Consider the following 23,481-nt stretch of genomic DNA (forward strand, 5'->3'; position numbering starts at 1 on the left):
ATTAAACACTGTAAAACAGTAAATGATGTCATTTTTCACTCACAGTTGCCCCTCAGCCATGAGGTGATTATGAACTGCCTGTACTAATGTTTGACCCATCCAACCTGAGTGAGGAGTAAATCACCGTTAACCACTCGTTTAAATCTGCAGCCTAATTACCACCATCGGGACAGAGCTGATGGCACCCGACTCCCTCTAAACAACACGTCAATTGCTGTCATCTCTTAAACTGTGTTTTGAGAAGGCGACTTTATGACGCCATAAAGCGAGCAAGGCCTCCGCTAAGTGACTGAGAGGAGTGTGCCGCTGTCGTCCATCTGTGTTTGTCCAGGAGAGGTGGGCTCTTCGCCGTGATTTGTGACAATCAATGTCAACACATCATAAATAATGGGAAAAGAATTAGCTGTGCACCTGCATCATCTATCTATCTCTCTCTATATATATATATCTCGCTGTATCTACCAGATGACGAGTAGAAGTGAAAGAAATACAATCCCTTGTACCCGAGACTCACTCATATGTTCAATATTCCGTTTTAAGATTTACCAAATATTTCCAGATTTGTCACTGTATTGATATAAACTGGTATAAAAGCCAGAATATTTTTCTGTTTCCCTAAGACCTCCCACAGCCCGCCCTCAGTCCCCTTGAGGTCCCCTAACCTCATATTGGGAGCCACTAAATAAAGCTGTGAGACATAATTTTGGACTCAAACAGCAGCTCCTGATTCTGCTCTAAGGCCTGGCTTGATTGACTTTTTGTATGTTTTTTTTTTTTTTTTTTGTGGAAGACAGAAAAGGAGAGATGGGAGGCACTTGGACCATCCGTCACTTGCTGCCTCCAGCGGGCCCGGAGGGGCGGCGCGCCGAAATCTGATCGTCCCCTCCTCCCCCTCTCTCTCCTCTCTCCTCCCCGGCGCTGCTGTTTGTCCCGGCAGCGCACAGCCCCGGCGCACAAGGCACAGGCAGCCAGAAGGCATCAGAGAGCGCGGCGGGACTGGAGGAGGAGAGCATGCGTCAAGTCTCCAGCAAGAACACTGACACACACGTGATGGTTCAGACTTCAAAATAAAAGCATAATCTGTATAGTTGTAAAACGGGGATTATTTTGATGACTTAATTGTGATCCACCGGACTTTTTTATTTATCTACCTACTTAACGTATTTAACTATAAACTCAAGGTCATATTTGTTATTTGGTTCATAGTTTTTGTTTTTGTTTTAGCACATTTTACTGTTGGTAAAAAAAAAAGTCCTTTGAAAATCTATTAATTTGTTTTATCATTTTAAAGTGCCTTTATACAAATAACAAACAAAACAGGAAGGCAATCATACAATGGTGAGCGATAAAGGGAACTATAATGAATACAAATAGTATTAATAATTCAGCAAAATTTAAATCTGCTCGGCTCAGGTGGTTTTTGGCAGCCAGTGGGTTATAACATTTAATATTATTCAAAACATCTCATTCTTTGGCATATTATTAATAAATTATGGAGAAAAAAAAAATACTTTTTATCAAAAACACTGTCTCGAAACTGGTTAATGCATCTTCTCTCCTGTTCTTGAAAATGTGCGGATAGAGTTGTTCTGGTGGACTTTATTTTCATAGAATACATTTGACACTGATAATTCGTCCAGAAAAGCGTTGCGTCACTGAGCCCGCGCCAAAGCTTTTATTTTAAAAGTCAGTTACGGAACTCCTCCTCCTTTTTTTTCCAGCCGGGCTGACTTGACGGCAGCACCTTGCAACTCGTACTTCAGAGGCAGCCAGACGAACTCAGCCACCAGTCCGAGTTGGTTGATCCGTGGCGACGAAACACACAACTGGCATCCGCGCCACCGGAGAGAAGCGAGGAGCCTCCGTTCAACGTGTCCCGTCCGTGTCAGCCAGCCACACTGCTCCGCGTTGGACACGATGAGCGCACTGTGGAGGTTTGGACACTGTGGACACTGTGGAGGGCAGCGTGGAGAGGAGAGCTGGATTTAGGGGGAGAAGTTTTGGTTTCGCAGCGGCGGTGCCCGAACCGTAGACTCTAGGCGTCAAGTCGTGAGGGGGATTTCTGACTTCTGTTTTTTCCACTGTCGCCAAACTGCGTCAGGACGTGAGGATTTTAAATTAGCTTTGGGGATTTTTTTTTTTGTGGACTTCACTGGAAAATAAACGCTGGGTTTCTTCTAATGAGCGACTGGTGACATCTGAAATCTGAAAGCTGCGATTTTCTGTCAAAACGGGACACTTTGGGTGAGAATTATTATTATTATTATCATTATTATTATTACTATTACTATTATAATCATTATTACCCAACACTGTCCCTCAGACTCTCAGACACGAGAGCTTCACTTCCTTGTAGATGCGAGTCGGACAGGTTGGAGCCTCCAGTGTCTGCGCGCTAAGGAGCCGTGTTGCACTGAAGAGTGTTGAGTGAAGCGTGGAGCTGCAGTGAGCAGCCCCGCAGCCGTGCCACTGCACAGGTGGCGCAGAGACAAACGGCTCCTCCGTCGTGCCCGGTCTGTGCGCAATTGGTGCGCCCTAGTACCGGTGTGAACCGAGAAAAAGGACGCAAACTGTGCGGTTTAAAAAAATAAAAAAAAAAAATGTTTTATCACTTTTGGTTTTGGAGCAACTGCCCCAGACTGTTTCTATTAGAGCTCATAAATGCGGTTTGCGCTGTGTGTGGCGCAGGTTCGTGTCTGTTGGTGAAATTACGCACGCTGTGAAAATAACTACACGTTTGGGTCGGAAAATATGTATGGCTTTCTCTGGAACTAGCAGTTGGATGAGTCCCTCCTCTTGTTTTCAATGAAAATCAAGTTGCTGAGAGAATTTTTCTCTGTATTAAAAGTACATTTTAACGCGTCATGCGGTCCAGTTTTAAAATACTGGCACTTTGGTTTCCATTGAATTCCTTGAATGAGGCAGATATGCCAGAAACAAGGATGTTTGAATGGAATTACGCACGTTTATCTGCCCATCAAGTTTGGTTTGTGATCCCCATTAGATGTGTTTGAGATGAGTTATTGATTCAAGCATATGGAATAATTTTGTGTTATTATTATTGTCACAAAGTAATATATTGACTGTCCATCCTCTGCTTGTGGGGATGAACACGCCTTTTCTCCTCACTGCAACAGTGACGTCTTCCCAGGTTACCATCTGAAATATGAATTACCCATCAGCCTCCCTCACAGAGCCGCTCTGCCTTAATGCCTCTGATCATCTCTGAAGTTTCTCCAGAAAGCAGCACATCTCTTTTTTTTCTTCCTTCTCATTGAATGAACGAACTGTGCGGTTCTCTCCCCTCCGCAGCAGATCAGTCATCCCCTTCTTCAAACACACGTACCTCAATGGGATTCAGATGGTGATTTCTTTTGGCCACTCAGCTCAGCTTTGAATCTCAAACATGTCAAGTCACAACCGGAGAAAATTACCAGATTATAGCACTCTGTACGAGATGGGGACGGGGGACGGGACCGAGGGGATATTTGGGACTCGTATTGCACAAAGCAAGATAATAATACTTTGTTTAATGCTGCAAATTAATTGTATCTATTGACCCGAGAAATCACACACTCCAGTTTGCTGTGTTTTCAATCCGAGTTGAGCCTCAGACACATTTTGGTTCCAAATGAGAGTCTGATTGCCTCTTTTCATTACCCAAATTGGCCTGAGACCATCTCTCTGCGTGCAGTTTTTTACTTCTTCTTGTATATAAAGAGGATAACAGTCCATTAATTGGCTTCAACTTGTGTAATTTGAGAGAAAAGTGGATCTCTTTCATGCATAAACACTCATTCACTGTCATCTTCCTACAAGGAAAAACCCTTTGTGTTGCAGTGGTGACTTTATGTGGCTTATTTAGGAGTTTTACTCTTCTAGTATACGTCTGATTGTCAAGTGAAAGCTTTATAGAGATTCATTTTAAAAGCACATTATTCCTGAACAGACCTCCTACAGGAACTCAAAATTATAAGTAAGTTTGCAGTGGCTCTGTAAGGTTGTATCAGAGTTAAAACTGGTCCTTTTTAGGTTTTGTAATGATTTAATTTCCCACATTTTCTTCTGTAATCTTCGCAGTATTGTCTCAGAGAGTTATATATGTTCTCAGCACTTTTAAGTGTTTAAATCATCTGATTTTCTTTGGTTTAAGTGCTGCAGTGTTTCATCTCATAGGGACTGAAGTGTCCTTCTGTTTCCTTCAGAGGACAAATGCATGGTATTGTGGTCTTTTTTGCAGTGTGTGGGACACATGACAAGACGCTGCACCTCCTTCCACCTGGAGTCACTCTGCACCTCTGACAGCTTTAAAGCACAGAGCTCTCTCAGCTGATCGATATCTCCTCTCACCCAGGGTGCGTTTGAGTGAAGAGAGGGAGGGTTTGAAGGCACGGAGAAGTGTCGGAGAAGAAAACGTTGGAAAAATGCCCCCACTCTGGTGTCTATCTTTCTCGTCTCTCCCCATCTGTCCTCCGCTCAGCTGCTGTTTGCACTTCTGCTCCCCCCCTCCCCTCAGAAAAAAAAAAAAAAAAATCTCTAATCCCCCTTTTTTTTCTTTTTTTTCCCCCGCAAAATGACAAAGTCGATCAGGCACCCGGCTGTTGATTCCCCGGCTTAATAATTAAAGATTACTGACACTAGCGGAGAGGTGTGACTAGCATGTGACTTTGCCTCGCATTGATCCTCGGTGAGAGGGTGTAGGGGGAGTTTGGAGGGGGAGCTTGACAGGGATTTGAACCCCCGGCTGAAAGCCCTTCTCTGCCTCTGAGCTCTTACAATGTGAAGATAGTTCTGCATGATTAATGTTCATGTATTATTCACAGCCGCCGTTGTGTTTCCCTTTCATGCTTTAAGAAAATATTAGCATGAAAACACTCCGGAGGCTTTGAACTCCTCGCTGGGTCTGTGGGATCCTGCACAACCCTCCCGTTCTTCTTTCTCTGATTTCACGTAACCTAAAAAAAAAAAAAAAAAAAAAAAAGCAAAGTGGTTTTCCCTGGTTTTGCAGTTCATTCCTAATGATCAGCTCATCCACTTTGGCCAACATGGTAATAAGAAAAGAGGAGACGAGGTTATAATTTTGTGAAGAAGGGGGCATCGCTCCAACTCAGGGCCGTCATTTATCAGAGTTTGATGCTATCAGTCATGTTGCAACACTTGGCTGCTCCTCAGACTCCCAGTTTGTACACACGGCAGTCCAAACTGCTGCCCGACACCGGATTAGTCGATTCCTAGCTGTTATTGTTTTCCAGTTTCTTCTCGCACGGTTCGACAGGCTATCACGCTGCCTCTCCAAACAGATCTACACGTTGACGAGAACCATCTAGGAGGCTCTGTCAGCTGGCCCTTAAAAAAAAAAAAAAAAAAAAAAAAAAAAAAAAAAAGCGTTGTTTTTTTTTTTATGTGTGTGTCTGTTCTCTGCCAAAGAAAACAAAAAAGTTTCGATCTAGAGCGGCTTGCAATCAGCTGCCCCCCACGCCTGCAGAGCGAAGGCCTTTATCGCGCTGTGAAAACAAACCGCAGCAGCGTGGCGGCGTCTGGTGTTGTAAGGTGAGGATGAGCCGAGAGGGACGAAGAGCTCTCCGGAGTGCACGCAGGGCACATAAAAGGCCGCAGTATGTTGCAGCATGAAAGGTGCAGGGGCAGTGGTTAGATGAGTGTATTCTCTCTCTGTGTGTGTGTGTGTGTGTGTGTGTGTGTTGCTTTATCTATTCATGTGTGTCTTGTGAAGTTTCCCTAGTTGGTGTTTTTTTGCGCAAAGAGAGCCTCGCGGTTTGTGCTGAGTAAGGAGCGGGTCACAGGTCCGCAGAGGGGAAAGAAAAACAGGACTGTTAAGACTTAAGACAACACAGCCTGCCTCTCTCTCTCTCTCTCTCTCTCTCTCTCTCTCTGGACCGTGTGCGCGCAGATCCGCTTCAAGTGTGCGCAAGGCAAAAGGTCCTGAGATGTTTGTGCGTGTGTTTTTGGACCTTTTACAGCCGAGACGATGCCCACTTAAGTCTAAGCTAACAGCGGCAGTGAGTGTGTGCTTTTCTTTTCCAGGCTCTTCGCTCAGAGCTTTTCTCCGTGAGCCTCTGTGCATTCCAGCGTCGCCCCGCTCAGGCAAACATGAGGGCAGAGCACCATGCCGCCGCCGCCGCCGCCGCCGCCCTGGTGCTCTGCGTAGGCCCTTCTCCTCCCTCCCGGGAGCCGCCGGGCACTTTGGGCAACGGATACTGTTCGACTTCTGCATTCCTTATCCTGCAGGAAGATTAGTACATCCGTGTCGATCGGTCGCTAAACCATGCAGAAGAAGTGTCTGAAGCAGAAAAACAAGTCCTGTGGAAGGAATAACAGGATATTCTCTCTTTAACTAACAGCATTAAGATATCTTCTTAATGAGATTGTATTCTAGTCCGGGGATGTGGTGCAAAACTTGTGTCCAATTTATTTGGTCATCTTAACAAGTCTTAACAATCTGAGAAAGTTCCCTGAGAAAAAAAAAACAACAACTCAGAATAGGGATTTCCACCCTAATCCCTGAAATCTGTGAGGAATGTCAGGTCAGAATATGGGAGCATGTGCGCACAACCCAAGGCCCTTCTTTTGTGTTGTGTTACATTTTACAGTCTTGTGTCGATTTGTTTGCTCATTGCACGTTTTTCTCTCACCTCCTTTGAATGAGAATCTCCTGATGAACATATCTTTCTCGTTCATCTGATTGAGTGTCCCCCCCCCCCCCCCCACCCTCTCGCTGTTTGTTCTTCCAGGTCGGCGGGCGGGGAGAGTTGTCGGGACACTTTCTTTCTTAGCGGCGTCCGTGGTCGCCGTTCTGCTGGACAGCATGCGAACGGAGGATGCTGTCTGAGTTGGAGTCGGGCCTCGCTGCTCTGCGCCTCGCCTCTCCATCCAGAGGAATGACGGCTCTGTGGTGCCCGCTTTGGCTCTCTCTCCTCCTGCCGCTCTGCGTCGCGCCGGCCAGGCTGCCCACCGCTCAGCCCACAGGTAGGACACGGAATCGAACTCGTGCACATTCCTGCTATGTCACACCCTTATATTCTGGTGATTGCGGAGAAAAGCTCAAACACGCGAGTAAACACTTGCAGCATTTTTGAAGCATCGCTGCCCGGACAGTTTTGTGTCCCCAAAGAAATCGGAGTAGAAATGTCCCTTTTAAAGCCTTGCGTTTTCTTTTAACAATAAGAAAGGAAACATGAGGTGTCACACGTGAATTTAGCACTTGGTTTCGGACTAAACTTTTACATTTTCCCACAATTAAACCACAAAAAAGCAACACAAAACCCGAGCCCAGAAGAATCCTCCTAAAGCCGGATTCACATTAAGTCATAAACGAGGATAACATTTTTTTAAAAAGGAGCCTGAAAGGGTGCCTGTTCAACAACATGAAAGACAGTGTTCAGCTCGCACATTCGCTTTCTCCTCCTCAATTGTTCATTGCTTCATTTTCCATAAGCTCCTAATATGACATCTGCTCAGAACTACACTCGTTTTTTTTTTCCTGTGTTCATCACTTCAAAAAGCGTATTTTAAAAGGCACATTTATTGTTTATGCGAATGTGGCCTTTTTTTTTTGTTAATATTTTTTTTTTTTACGATGAGGATTTAATTGGACTCTTCTCGGTTCGCTGAGCTTAGCACGATTTTTTCACTCTTTGTTCTCGAGGCAGAGAAATAGCCAAAGATCAATCCAAAGTAAACGTTGACTGTGTTTGCTTTAATCTCTCCATATTGCGCACAAAAAAAAAAACTAACACAGCGGAGTAATCTTTTTCTGAGGCGTTAGCCAAGAGTTGTTGTTTTTTCTCCCCTCCCTCCTTTTTTTTTCTGTTTTATGTGAGAGTTATTTAAAATGAGTCTTTGACACACTTTACATGCAACAGTGCATTAAGAAAGACTAGGAGCTTTCTGGAGAGGACACAGCTGTCTTATGAAGCTCAGATACCCTGTGTGTGTGTGTGTGTGTGTGTGTGTGTGTGTGTGTGTGTGTGTGTGTGTGTGTGCTCGCACGTTTTTTGTTTTTTTTAAACTTATGCGCGTGTGTGTGTGTGTGTGGAGTATATTGTGGGTATCGTCCAAATAACTGAGGTCAGAGACTTTTACTTATTTCTGATTTAAATACCTGAATAGGTGTTTACATTTTTAAAGGTTTTGTGTTAATTATGTCAATAAACACAACTGTCATGTTCTCTTCATCTTTTATTCTGACATGAACTTTCCATAAAATACTGAAAAACCTGCTTTAGGCTGATCTGACATTCCTCTGTGTGTGTGTGTGTGTGCATTTTAAACTTGTGCATGAGTGTGTGTGAAGTATATCGTGGTTATCGTCCAAATAACTGAGGTCAGAGCAGCTGGATGAGCTGAAGACACTAAAGTCAGGACTTTACTGAATTTTTTCAGACTTAAACACCTAAAAATGCTTTTCAATTTTAAAAGTTTGTTGTTAATTATGTCAAAAAAACACAACTGTCACGTAATCTTCAGCTTTTATTTTGCAATGGACTTTCCTCAAAACCTCAATAAGCCTGCTTTAGGCTGATATGACATTACTTTGTGTAAATTTGGCTTTCTATTACTTAAAAAAAAACTCCCCCTCCTCTCTAACCCCCCCTCCACCTCTCCCCCATGTAAAACCCCAATGTTACCATAGACGTTCTGTGATCCTGTCTGCCTGATTGCTCTCCCTGCTGGGAGCCATCACAGCCAATCATGCTTGGCATCATCTTAAAAAGTTGAGTGTGTGTGTTTTTCTTTTTTTCTTTTTTTTTTTAAAACCCCTTGCGGGTGGCGGGTGTTCGGCCTGTGATCCCCGTGTACCTGCAGCCAGATGCAGCCGCAGCGCACACCTTCAGAGGAGGACGCTGCTTCAAGCTGCTCGTGGTTGTCACGTCGGGGTGTGATGATACATTTGACGTGAAGTGAATGCTTATTTCTTTCCGCCTCTGTAGGACCTCAAAAGGTCTTCCACCTTTTGTCGTGATGGAAGTTACTTTATGGCAACAGATATATAAAAGTTCTTTCGTGGGTGTCCCCCACTTTGATTAAGGTCAGGAAAAGATAATGGTTCAGGTTAAAAGAAGTTATTAAAAAAAAAAAAAAAGAAAGAAATCCGCGCAGACATTTGCTTCCTCGCTGATTTGAACGTTTATCTGCGGCTCAGTCAGACTGGAAATGAGGGCAAATAAGGATAAATCCTATTAGAGGCTGCTAGCTCTCTCTGGTGCTCTTTTGAGTAATAATATTGAGGGAATATGCAGGAATACTGCAAAAAATACCCCTGTTACCTGTTAAAATATTGCATGTACATTTTTATTTCATGCACCAGGATTAAAAATCCCCAAATTTTAGGTTCTAAGAGTGAAAAAAAGCATAAAATCTGGAACTGATTTTGAACACTTTTTTTTTTTACCTTTTAGTTTAAAGTAGTTACACCTTCTTTTATAAGTTCAGAAAATTACTACTTTGCCATCCAGGTAAAGTTTTTTTTTTTTTTTTTTTTTACCCAGTAGCTGCATTAATTTACCATCTTTCTTCATCTTGATCTGATAATCTGTTGCCTCTGATAATCTGGGCTCTGATTTTTAAAGATCTTAATGATTTAGATAATGAATATTTATGGTAAGTGTGATTAAAAAGTAAGATAAATATATCCTTGGTGGCTTTTTCTGGTCATAATAATCTTCACCTTCAGGGTCCACGTCATGATCTCGTATCTGGCAGTAGTTTTCTATACGATATGGAGATTTGACAAAAACTGGTCCATCCCCACGCCGCGTCCTGCGTCCTTCCCCACGCAGCGTCCTCGCAGCGTCCTCCTTCCCCTCGCAGCGTCCTCTGTGCCTGGTCGGTATCTCCGGCCCGCTCCTCGGCTCCCTCGCGGCCCTCTGGCCTCCAGCAGAGTTCCCCACATCCACAGATGGACGAGCAGTGGGAGCAAAATGACTGTCGTTTACTGGCAGATGGCACGATTTGCCCCCTCAGCCGCCACGACGCCGGGCTGCAAAGTTGTCGGTTGGGTTTGTGTTCTCCGTGCGTGTGTGCGGATTAATGTGTGTGTGTGTGTGTGTGTGTGTGTGTGTGTGTGTGTGTGTGTGTGTCGGGGCAGGTGATGAGGACCAAAACGCCCTTGAAAGTTCACAGCCTGGCCTGTAAATATTGATCAAAAGTAATAGGTTGCCTTTTAATATTTCCAAACGGTTTACTTGTTTTGGTCCAGCTGTTACATATTCATGATGAGTGGCTGTGACCTCTGACCCCTGTGAAACATCGTAGGCATGTTTTATACAGGAAAAAGAAGCAGTCATAGAAGAAAAACGGCGACTACTGATGATAAAACGGGGCAGCATGATGGATGTGATTGTAGACTTTAAATATAAAACATGTCGTGATTCACGTAGAGAGTTTATTTCCCAGAATTCCTTGCAAACAGCCCCCAAAAAAAGAGCAGAAGTACCCTTTGAGAAGTCTTCTAATGGGGCTGAAACAAGCCGTCCAGAATAAATCTCAGACTTGGTCTGTATTTATGCATGTGTGAGGTAAAGCGGTACTGTGGTCTGTGTGTGTCTATGCGTGTGTCTGCAGTGTAATTCCCTATTTCCATTAAGTCCACCATTATGTTGTCTCAGTGCGCCGCCTTGTTTATTTCTCCAAAGGCTGGTGGCATTTCTAAACGCTGTGAAAAGAAAAATGTTTGAGGGGCCAAATTGAGCGATGTGAGAGACTGATGACAAAGAGCAGAGGCTGTGTGTGTGTGTGTGTGTGTGTGTGTGTGTGTGTGTGTGTGTGTGCGCGCGTGTTATTCCTCTCCCGTCTGTGTTTACTGACCACACACACACGCCCCCCCGCTGGTGTCCCGTACCCCGTCGAGATCAGATGAAATATGCGGCTCCTCGGCTGCGATGCTTTCTGTGAAACGGCAGACGTACAAATTCAACACGTTCGGTTTCAGCGTCTCTGTGTGTGTGTGTGTGTGTGTGTGTGTGTGTGTGACAGCAGGCATACATGGAGGCTGCAGCAGCGAACCGAATGTTATGTCTGTTGGAGCAGAGGCGGGTTATAAAAGATGAAAAAACGGAGACGGAAATTAAAGGATAGCGGAGTTTGTGTTTGGGCGTGTGTGAGTGTGAGAGAGACCATGAGTGGGTGTGTGTGGTCACCCTGCCCCTCCCTTTCAGGGAAGAAAGCAATACGTGTCATTTTTAGAGACCAAAAGTATTGTGTGACATCCAAACAACCAATTAGTTCTCTCTCTCTCTCTCTCTCTCTCCCTCCCCCTGCCCCCAACACACACATACACTTCCCTTGATGGTGGCTATGTTGTCCTGAAGGTAGTGTGTGTGTGTGTGTGTGTGTGTGTGTGTGTGTGTGTGTGTGTGTGTGTAAACCAGCAGTTTCAGTGCAACTCCTGCAGCTAGTTTTTAGCTGCCCTGTTCCTCATCTCTGGAGAAAGTTTGCTGTGTAAAAACAAACGGATACAAGTTTCATCTCTTCTTCTGTTCTTCTAGAGATGCTTAAGGTTAATCTTTTTTTCTGTCGCAGCTTTAGTTCTCCTCGTTTCCCACCAGAAAGCCCTTCTTATCAGCCCATGTTTGCCTGCAGTCAACCTGAGTGCTACTTAAAATAAACTCATCCAGTTGACAGTTCATGCTTTAAGGAGTCTGATCTTATGGTGATGTTCGGGCAGCTGCTGGGAAATGGGAAACTTCCGATTTAGTAACATCCGACGTCCCAGTTGAGAGCGCTCACATGACCACAACAAAGAGGCAACATCTAACGGCAACAACGTAACAGCCATGTGTGAGAGCTGAATGACTTAAATTCAACTTTAAGTGACTTGTTTTTTGCGACTTTCCTCGTGCGAAATTTCCAGTTTGAGAGGCGTTCACGTGATTCCTCCCTCTCTGAGGCCGCAACTTTCCCCCTTCCCAGTTGTATTTGAACGCACCATTACCCAGCATTTTGTCTCGAGTGATAACGTGACGGTAATGTTGGTGACTAAAACACGTCTGCTGATGAAGCTGCTCCTGTTTTTAACCCACAAAGAGACACTCGTGCTTATCCAGTGTGCATTTATATGGTTCCTTCCTCGAGTGTCCGGGTCGTCTTATTTACCTCGGAGCCGCCCCTACCTGCTTCCCCCTTCTATCCTCCAATTATGCAAATGAGCACTGCTCCATGTGCAGCTCTAACATGGCTCATTCATCACAACTTTCTCAGAGTGGCTCTTCTTCTTCTCCTTCTCCTTCTCCTTCTTCTCCTTCTTCTTCTTCTTCTCCTTCTTCTTCTTCTCCTTCTCCTTCTTCTTCTTCTTCCTCTTTTTCTCCTTCTCCTTCTTCTTCTTCGTTGTCTTCTTTGTCGTCTTCTTCTTCGTCGTTGTCTTCTTCTCCTTCTCCTTCTTCGTTGTCTTCTTCGTCATCGTCTTCTTCGTGGTCTTCTTCATCGTCATCTTCTTCTTCGTCGTTGTCTTCTTCGTCATCGTCTTCTCCTTCTTCTTCGTCGTCGTCTTCTTCTTCTCCTTCTCCTTCTCCTTCTTCTTCTTCTTCGTTGTCTTCGTCATCGTCTTCTTCGTCGTCGTCTTCTTCTCCTTCTCCTTCTTCTTCTTCGTGGTCTTCTTCTTCATCGTCATCTTCTTCTTCGTCGTTGTCTTCTTCTTCGTCGTCTTCTTCTTCTTCTTCTTTGTTGTCTTCTTCGTCATCGTCTTCTTCGTCGTCTTCTTCTTCGTCGTCGTCTTCTCCTTCTCCTTCTTCTTCGTTGTCTTCTTCGTCATCGTCTTCTTCTTCTCCTTCTTCTTCTTCTTCTTCTTCGTTATCTTCTTCGTTTTCTTCGTCTTCTTCTGCAGCAACATTTCGGAGTCTCTGGACGAATGTTCATTTCCCTGGCAACATTATCAGAAAATCTTTTTGCCAAGCGTGGGAAGCGTAGCGGCCACACAAGCTTTGGAGTATGACGATTTGTTGAACAGTGGCGGTTCTATCCTCAGTCCATCAGGCGCTTAATCCAGTAGACACTCAAGGCACTTTTCTGGATCGGAATTAAATATTAGAGACAACTCAAGAGTCCCATTAACGAGGCGATCGCAGCGGAGCGACGTCTCCTCGACTCCCGTGAGCAGGTTCCGCCGGATTTACCGTCTGCACGCTGAAAATCTTTAAGGAAGGCGCTCCGATAAATGATGCATTCACAGCGGCATTTAAACATGTTGCACTTTGTGTCGTCTCGCCCCTCTGAGCACATTACGCATTCAAGGGATTTTCATTAAGCATCTGCAGAGTACTACTGTCTAGACGAGGTGTTTTTTCAAGGATAACACACAGCAGAGCGGGAAAAAAAACAGCAACTTGTTGCTTAGCAAAATGTTATTAAAGGTTTCCATATCAAATCTGATGGGAAATTGGTCAGAATGAATAAACCATGAAACAAAAAGTGCCCCGTATCAGAGGTGTTCTTTCTCGACCACATGTAGAGTGTGAACTCCTCTTTCAGGTTAAACGAGCCTTCAGAAACCCGAGCAGGCAGCTGTAGATCAGTAGGTCACTGTCAGACGGCGGCCTTCGTACGAACCTCGTCTGCAGGCCACAACCGCACATGTATTAATGCGCCTCATTAATGCCCTTTGAAATCCTCCCTGCACGCCGCTCGATGAATTATGGATGAAAACACCGACCTGTCTGTGCGTTTCTGCTCACGTCTTGCCTCCTTTCTGTCTGTTTCTTTAAAAGCTCATGCACACACGGACATGATGCGACACCCAGACAAACACGCTTTCAAGCCTTTAAATCCTCCCATATGACGGCTCATTTTCTCTCTCTTTTATTTGGGGAATGTTTTCAAATCTCCACGCGTTTCTTAGCAGCCTTTTTTTTTTTTTTTTTTTTAGCCTAATGATGTCAACACACACACACTTGTCTCTCTCGTAAACACACCTGCACATGTCCGCCGCTCCACCTCTGGCTGCGGTTCAACGCGGCTCTTCGCCCGCTGGCTGACAGCGGCGTTGACATACGGCGGCTTTTTAATTACAAAGCTCCCCTTAAGGAAATTGTTGAGATACTTAAGAGATAAGGGCAGACATGGAGGGGAACAAAAACGCTCGTTGTGTCGGGAATCAGGAAGGCGTCTCTTGGAGGAGGAGGAGGGATGGGTGGAACGGGGGGAGTCAGCTGGAGCTGCAGTTGAATCTGACAAAATATGATCTGTGAAGTGAAGTGACTGGTCGACAGCGTTTTATTAAAATGTCACTTTTTTTTTTTTTTCACTTTTTTTTCCCCGCTGACGTCTAGATATATGGCCGACATTCGTTGAACTTTTTCACTCGATTGTGGTGATTACAGAATGCAGCCAATGTACACCGTGCATGTTTGAACTTGTTTGTATGCGAGTGTGTGTGTGTGTGTCTTTGCTTCGAGCCAACCCCATTGGAAGCATTGGAAGAGTCTATTTTGTTGCTGGCAGAAGCAAACAGATGGCAGGTTGTGTGCTGAGCTGTGAGGAGTCCAGCGCACGCACGCACGCACGCACGCATACACACACACACACACATACACACACACACACACACACACACACACACATAGACCAAGACAGAGACCATTCAGGCTCTTCTCTGTCCCACCCGTCACTCAGCCACTCGACTGCCCTCGTGTTCTTATTTCCCTCCATTTCCTTGTTGTTCTGTTTGTTTATTATTAACTTTAATTTGATTGGCTCTACTGTTGTGTGTTGTATGTTTGTGTGTTACCGTCTCATCTACATTTATACTACAAATCCTAGTTAAATGAAATTAAATATTTGATTTGGTGACTATTGTGATGCCAGTAAGATTGTGTAAAAGACCAAAAACTGGACATTTCATTCTTTTTTTTTTTTTTTATTGTATTTTATTTAGGTTAGGTAGTTACTTTATTAATCCCCGAGGGGAATTTTTTTTCTCAATACTTAATATTAAGTATATTAATAATAATTATAATACTTAATATACAGTTAAGCTTAAATCAGAACAATCTGACAAGCTACTCGGTCTGGATTCAGAAAATAACACGGATTTTGTTAAACTGTCCAACACATGAAGTGTTTAACGCCTTTTACTTATTGTTAACACAACATATTTCTAGTGTTATTATTTAACGCATCCATTTTTAAGAGTGTAGATTAGATTTATTTAAGGCCTTTTTTTTTCTTTTATGGAAACACAACCAAATACGCCCAATATTTATGAAGGGGAGGTCGTACACGCGCTCACGAGCATATCCGAGGGCACGGTGACATAATACAGCCCATATAACATCACAATGTTGCAATATAACAACAAATCTCATGATAAATATTAAAACTTCATGATTCCATTTTTAATGTGCTCTTCTGCTCCTCCTCTTAAATCACAGCTCTGTCTCGCCGTCTCCGTCGCTCGCAGACCGCTAAACCAGAAGCAGAGCTGTCTGGCTCTGCTTCACCCCATTTACATTTCTGTGAATGGAAACAGAGAGCCAGCACACTGTTTAACGTCGTGTGTGTGTGTGTGTGTGTGTGTGTGTGTGTGTGTGTGTGTGTGTGTGTGTAGGGGTATGTGTGCTCACCTCCTCGCTCGTGAATGTGTGTCTCTTTCATCTTCTTCCTCCCTCTGTTGTCCTCTTCCTCCCTCCTCTTTTTTTTTTTTTTCCACACATCTGCTCTCTCTGGGCCTTCATCATCAACCTCCTCATCCTCCCAAATTCAGGTCTGCAGCATTGGCATGACTAATTAAGGACAGTAAAGTCACAAAAGAAAGACTGTCGTGGTGGTATTATTCAGAATATGTCACTAGAAATGGTCTGTAGATGACTATAAATACACTAAACAACAATATGCAGTTCTTTATTTCGGTATCTCAGCGTGTTGATGCGTCTCTCGTCGCACCTTCACATGAGCTTCTGTTTAAAGCTCCCTCACATTCAGGGCAGCTGACACATCTCATATTGAAACCAAACTCCCTCCCACGTCTCCCTCTCTCACCCGCCCCCCCCCCCCCCCCCCAACTCTCCCCTTATGTTATTTTGCCAGGAGACCTAAAATAATAAACCTTTGTATCGTCTGCGGAGCGTAATGGAAGCCTTTTCCTTCCCTGGAAAGAAGCGAGAGGGGGAGACTGGCTGTTGTGCTGGCTAACAGCAGGGCAGTGACAGTAGAGCTGACTCCAACTTTTTTTTTAAGTGTTTTTAAAATAACCCACGTCAGAAATTCTTTCAAAAACTCCTGTGAAATGCTAATTTGGAGTGTGGTGCATTGTGGTAATTGGCTGCATTTCCCCCCCCCCCCCCCCCCCCCCCCCCCTTCGTGTGACAACTTTCTTCCTTGTCGCTCGTGCAGCACGCAACGGGCGATCGTCATCACAGAGTCGGTCTGTGTGATAGCCCTTTAAATCTTTGCTTTATTTCAGAAGCTTTGCAGAAGCTCCGTCCGAGCGTCACCCTGCCTCCGATTTCTTTAAGGGGTCCTGATGTCATTAGCGACCTTTATCGACCTCCCTCTCTGACAAGGAGGAAGATCAACAACACTGATAGAAGCTTTGGTTTTCTGATGTCCTGCTGGTACAGTGGCCTCTAACTGACATAAACTATAAAGTCAGACTTCAACAACTGAGAACACAGACTGAAAAATAAGCAATAGAGAACAAAACTAAACACTAAATCTAAGGAGAAGGGATCAACTGAAATGCTGCTTTCTCCCAAACTGTTATTATTATTATTGTATGTTTAATTAGTTTTATACACATTTCAAGTTGTTTTTGTGTATGCTGTAGGGCTGTGTGGAATTAACATTAATTAAACTGCATCTAAAGCTCTTATTTCGACAGCAGATGTAGGTAGTGCTTGAAAAAAAAAAAAAAACTTTTTTTTTTCCCTCTACTTGCAATTATTGCAAATTTGAGCTTTTCTTTGGTTGGTTTTCTCCATTTATATCATGATGTCATCATTCTATAGTTTTAAAAACACATTTTTTTGAATTAGGCACTACCTCTCTTCAGTCCCCCCAGTTCCCATGTTCATCTGCGGCCTCGAACCGTCGTCCTTTGAGCCGTCTCTCTCTGGAACAGTTGGGAGTCAAGTGTGAACACTTTGCTCAATGGCACGTTGGCGCCGCCTCAATAAGAAAAGCAATTGAACATTTTGATGTGTGAAGTACTACACTGTCGCATTGTGCTACCGAGGAAAAACTCCATTGACTCTTTTAATGAATGGCAGAGCTGGGGACTGTTAGTGGGACACATGCAGGCGCTGTCACCATGGTTACTGAAGGGGTTGCCAAGAGACAACAGGCTGTCCGTGTACCTGAAGGGCACAGCGGAGTGTCAGCCTCAGGTTGTTTATAGGGAGTTATAAAAGCTGGAAAGGATGTCGATTTTTGCATTGACCCTGGTTCCTACAGGATGATTGTGTGAGTAACGATGTCTGGAGACAACTGTGCTGCAGTTGTTCTGTCTCCCGAACAGAGGCTTCTCTCTCCGGTCAGTTTGTGAGGGTGTGAGTGGAGGCCGGTCCTGGAGGGAGGGATGATGGGATTAGAGGCTTTCCTGCTCCCGTAAGCAAACACAGTTTAACAGAACTTCATTCAAGAGTTTCACTGCGTTCGGACGAGGACCCGAAAGGGGAGCGATGTCGATACTGACAGTCGAGAGAGGAAGAGGAGAATACAGGCAGGAGCTCGACGTGGTTGGTTGTCGAGCAGCAGGAAGTGTTTGAGGTTGCTGCTGCAGGTGATCAGAAGCACATGGCGGCTGCAGGGAGACGCACTAATAAACGGCATCGTAAACAGAGCAGTAAACGCTTTTACGTCCTGCTGATCCTGACCAAAAGACACACACACAACCTTTCTCACTGCTTCCACCTCCTCGGACCGAATACATTTTCATCTAAAGTAGATTTTTATTTTCATGACATGTTGTGTTTTCTTCCATATTTTTTTTATTTTTTTTTTAACAATTTGATGATTTTCAATCAGTTCCACTTCTGATTGAGGGGAGCATCACAGCTTCTGATCACCTTTATCAATCCTTATTTCCCCCAGAAAAACAGCTGGACACCAAGAAATGGCTCTAACATTATGTCATTATTTCCATATTCTCTTGGTTATTCAATTCGGTCGAATAATTTTACAACTCTGGTGGGAAAATGTTGAACTTTTGAACTGAAACTGTATGCGGAAGCCTTAATATAAATACAGTGAGTCTGGGAATCAGCCTGTAATGTACGTTTCATGTTTAACTTTTGATAGTTAAATCCCCAAAAAGAACACAAAGGACACAACCTTGGTGTCTCCAGTGTCCTGCAACATGTTTGTTGTGCTGGTAGCGTTTATTGAAAGTGAATAAAACATGTTAAATGTGGATGAAAAGCTCCCGACAGATTAATTAACAAAGTCCAGATGACGTTTATCTCATTCACTTCTTCTCTGAACGCACAGCAGAATAATCCAGACTGTGTGTCTGTGTGTGTCTGTTCAAAAGACAAGTGTGCCTTTACATTGATCACATACCATGACACTGATGTCTCTGTTACCTCACACACACACACACACACACACACACACACACACACACACACACACACACACACACACACACACACGCTGCTATCACCATGACACCAGAACATACCGGGCATTATTAGTGGGGGAAGGTCATCATCCCAGCTGGAGAGTATCAGAAGAGAGCGTGTGTGTGTGTGTGTGTGTGTGTGTGGGGGGGGGGTACACACTTGCTTCACTGAGAGGTCAGGGCAGGGTCGCAGTCGGGATGAGCGGAGGTCAAAGTCCGGCGTCTCATCGTGCTGTTCGGAGACAGTTTCCATCAGCTGTTTCTGACGACGTCTTCATCACTTTGAACTTTAACGAGCTCTCTGCTTTTCCTCATCAGTTCAGATCATTCAGAGTTAAAATTCTGGATGTACCCGAAACATATCCAACCTCCAGATCTGTTTTCCCAAAGAGGCCCTAAACCAGTTGACTTTTGTATTTTTGCAATATCTCGCCCGCTCTCCCCGTCCAGAGAACATTAGGAGAAGTTGCCTCCTCAATCAGAAGCTGTGACGTCAACATTCGGAGCTCCGAAAAGCCGCCTTGTAATCAGATTAGTTCCTCCGTGTTGTTTAGGGAAGTGTGATTATGTTGTATAGCAGCCGCACACACACACTCCGCAGACATCCTGGCTTTTGTGGGGGGGCCGAGGCTTCTTACACTTTGTCTGTTGAATTGAAACTAGGCCAGTTCGTCTTTGGAATGACAATTACTGTGGACCGAGCCCGGGCCCTATTCTGAGGCTGCAGGGGTGGTAGGGTGGGAATGAAAGGAGCAGAGGCGACTGGGCGCTGCCAAGATGCTCTGCATGTACAGTAGCTTCCGATGCTCGTTAGCGCGGCTGAGCAGAGAGGGGGCGGAGGAGGGAGGGTGGGTGAGGCTGGCACAGGCCGGGGTGGGATGTTTGGAGGCAATGTCTATCTTTAACTTGATTTTTTTTTTGGGGGGGGGGGACTCTTTTGATAAAGCTCGGCTCGAAGAATGGAGGCAACAAGCTGGGGAAACCCTCCCTCCTCCCTCTCCTCTCCTCCTTGATCTCCGCCGGCCATCCCTCCTTTTTTTTTCTTCTCTCTCCTTCTCCTCCTGGCAGGCCTCTCTCTCTCTCTCTCTGCGAAGGTGTGAGGTTGTCAGCCTGGCCCAGATTAAGGGCATTGTCAGAAGGTATTTACATCCGGCCAAACCATATTAAACAGAGATTAGGAGGTTTTTCACTGAGAGAGAGAGAGAGAGAGAGAAAAAAAAAAAAAAGAACGAGGGGGGTAAAAAAAAAAAAGGAGTTTCTCCAGGATGAGCAGGATTTTCACTCTGAAATGGAGGAAGAGAAATGTGCTCTCTTTATGGAGGAGGAGGAGGAGAGGAGGTGCTGGTGGTTGTTGTTGTTGTTGTTGTGGTTGGTTGGTGGGGCGGGGGGGGGGGGACCTCCACAGATCCTGTTCTGAAGGTCATGTGATGCTGGCTCGTCTGACGGGGTGTTGGGTTTGCCAAATGGTTGGCAGCCGCTCCGTTTTTTTTTCAGCATAGGAAGCAAAAGTAAAAGAATGTGTTGGCGGGACACGGCGAGCAGACGGGCTGCTGTGGAGGACATCACGGTCTGGACCGGGCTGGCTGGCTGCCTGCCTGCAGCTCTTCAGGAAATATCTTTTAAAGAGGATTGCATGACCTTACAACTTGCATATTGTATGTGATATTGTGCATATCATTTCTATAAGGTTGCAGCTAACGCTCATGTTTAGTATCAATGAATTTGATGATTTTTTTTTTTATATTATTATTATTAATTAACGCTTCTTTTGCTTAAAAATGAGCTAAATTATTTATTTTTTTTTGTTGTTGATGAATCAACAACTTTTTTTTATCTTTAAACTCTACTCAATAAATGAATCACTGACATCGGAAAGAGAAGAGGAAAAACTGTTTCTCTTGTAAATTTTCAGGACACTTTAAAGACCGACTTTAAGCTTTATCTTTGAACTTGTTTTGTGCAAAAGATGGTGGAAATGTTTCTAAATTCTCAGCTTTGTTTCAAATGAGATGAACAAAGACATACATGCCGATCACATGTCCCCACGTACACACTGCAAACATCTACTCCCAGCTTCACACGCACTCCAACAGGCCATGCACGTTCTCCAAAAATGTGGAAAGTATTTCCTCTCCGGTCCGCTCTCGTTCAGTAGTGGAAGCAAACAACTAATTACCTGTAATAAAAAAGGCCATTTGTCGCAGGTTTTTTTTTCTTTTTTTGGCCGCTCTGCACATATTGGAAACATTGGCCTTGTTGTATTATTAGCTAAGTGTAGTGAGGAGGAGGAGGAGGAGGGAAAAGGGCAGCCTGATAAAGATAAATGCCCATCTGGAATCCATCACTTTGAAAAGCAGCTTAAACTCCGATATGGTTTGAGAAGGTATGTGCTGCTGCATTTCTACCAGACTCAATAAAAGTACCTGTTAAGACCCTCTAAAGAAGGAGAGTCTTGTAATCTCTCCCTCCCGACAGCCTGTTTGAACCCGATGCAGCTTCATGTAAAGCAGCCCGAACGAGACGACGTCACCGAAACGGGGGCATCATAAATCAACGAGGAAGTTTGAAGGACTCTCAATTGACGAAATGTTTTTTGAGGACACAGGTTTCGGGCATTTTAGGCGGCGATGAGATAAAACTCGCTGCGTATGTATCCTCCGGAGCAGAAAATGAATTCGTCAAACTGCCACGAGAGCGATGCCACGATTTAGTTGTTTACTGACAGTGAATGTGAAATTCATAAAAGTACCATCCTCGCTGTGAATGTTAAAGAGGGGGCACACATCAGGGAACACCGTACACACACACACATGAACACACACACGCACACACACATGAACACACACACACACACACACACACGCGTGCGCACACACAAATACAAAACAGCCTTTTAAGCAACATTCAAGCATCAAGTCTCACTTTAAACTTAATGTGGATGCAATTTTTCCCATTTTTACTTCATTCAAACCTGACTGTCAGAAGCGTACACTCAAATATCAGTGAAAAATATGTTTAAGACACTTAAATAAGATGAAAACTAAGTGACACTGGCAAATTCTGCTTCTGTGGGCTCTTAAAAGACAAGACCAAAAAAAAAAAAAATCCACATTGAGAGAAAGCGATGAAGGAGAGTGTCCTCTTCAAGACTGCAACGCTAAAATATTTATAAACTCAGAGTCAAAACACAAAGAATGATAGACGATGTAATAGATGGTGATTTGGATGTATTTTGTGCTGAAACGTGTTTTTTTTTTAGAAAATATTTCAAAAATAAGTTGCTTTTTACCAAAAAAAAGCCCAAATTATCTTTTAAAACTGCATTTACTACTAAATTTCATTTGGGAAGAATTGGAGAAATCTCTTTAAAAAAAAAAAAAAAAAATCAAACTGGACCACAGTTCCACTTAAATAGACATAAGTAGGTAATACTGGTCGAGGTAGATGGCGATGGAGTTTTTTTCCTTCTAGCTTATGGGTTTTATGGGTTGGGTTTCTCTGTATAATATTGTAAAGTCTTGCAGTAAGGACTTTAATGTGTTAAGTGCCATGAAATAACCCGTGTTGTGATTTGGCGCTATATAAATAAAATTGAATTGAATTGTGAAACTCCTCCTCATCATCCTTTACTTACAGTAAAAATTCAAGTAAATCGGATTAAATTGGGTTTACTGTGGTAAAACGTCATCCATGTTCCCACCCAATGACTTTATACAACAGCAGCCATGGTGACAGCAGCCTCGGTCTGGTCTCCTTCCTGTTCCTCCAGGATCACTCACTCACTCACTCACTCACTCACTCACTGTGTGTGTGTCGAGAGAGAGAGAGAGAGAGAGAGAGAGAGAGAGAGAGAGAGAGAGAGAGAGAGAGAGAGAGAGAGCACGTGGAAAGGCTCCCCAGCATAAAGAGGCCTTTTCATCCCTGGTGCCGAAGCCTGCCCGCTGGCCCCTGGAGAAGTTTTTAGAGGATAAATAAACCTCTTCAGATGCACAGAAAAGATGGAGTCTGTGAGCGGCGCTTTAACGGACAGCGCCGCATCTCAAAGACCGACTTTATATTATTCTGAAGGGCTATTTGTTACCATATCGAGCTGGGAGGGTAAGAAGGGCCGGGAGTGCAGGGGCCTCTTGATTTATTGAGTGACCATCCGCCCTGTACTGCACACACACACACACACACACACACACACACACACACACACACACACACACACACACACACAGACAGACACAGAGAGAGCATCTCGTTTACAATCACAAATACATGCACACACATACACACACACATATCCGAACCCACATCCACATTATCACACTCACTCAAAAAAGTACACATCACACATTGTTTCCAGCTGGCCCCGGGTTCCTGTCCGCCCACCCCACCCCCCTCAAACATACACACACACACACACACACACACACACACACACACACACACACCAGGCCGCCGATAGCGCTCACATGCTGCACCGGACATTAAAACAGCGGGAATCGGGATGATGTTGATATCAGAACGTGCAACACCAGAGAACCAGATTTCGTCTGATTTATTCAGGAACAAATATGTAAATACAAACACTTTATTAAAGACTAACGACTAACCTGTTAGACTAACATATGAGGCTCACGTTTAATATCAGAGATCCTGTACACGGCTCGTTGCAGATCTGAGGCTTGTGTTTGACCAGTTGACCATTTCCCTCCTGCTAATCCACACAGATTTAGTTCAGGATTAGGAACAGGAGTCTGAAGTAGGACTTGGTTTCTGCAGTTGAAGTAAAGTTTCTGGAAACCTTCCTGCAGACCTAATACCTGTCTCTCTGGACTTATTCTGGATTATTAGGCCTCACCTTGTCAGAGAGAGGGAACCACATGAGACCAGCTGGCCCAGTTTGATTTCAACCGGCACTCAAA

The 23,481-nt window shown here is 44.3% G+C and overlaps 1 protein-coding gene across 2 annotated transcripts in view; it reads left to right on the top strand.

Moving 5' to 3' along the window:
* The first annotated feature begins 2,260 nt into the window (after positions 1 to 2,260).
* Positions 2,261 to 23,481, top strand: part of fgfr3 (fibroblast growth factor receptor 3) — a 65,016-nt gene continuing 43,795 nt past the window's right edge. For both annotated transcript variants that reach the window (XM_069160782.1, XM_069160781.1), the window contains exons 1-2: positions 2,261 to 6,542; positions 6,750 to 6,984. In XM_069160782.1, coding sequence (XP_069016883.1) covers positions 6,837 to 6,984 — 148 coding nt within the window. In that variant the 5' untranslated portion in view covers positions 2,261 to 6,542; positions 6,750 to 6,836. The remainder of the gene's footprint in view (positions 6,543 to 6,749; positions 6,985 to 23,481) is intronic.

The sequence above is a fragment of the Embiotoca jacksoni genome, unplaced genomic scaffold (genome assembly GCF_022577435.1).
Source record: "Embiotoca jacksoni isolate LCO1_2020_lvr unplaced genomic scaffold, fEmbJac1.0.p SCAF_27, whole genome shotgun sequence".
In the NCBI taxonomy this organism is placed as follows: Eukaryota; Metazoa; Chordata; class Actinopteri; family Embiotocidae; genus Embiotoca; species Embiotoca jacksoni.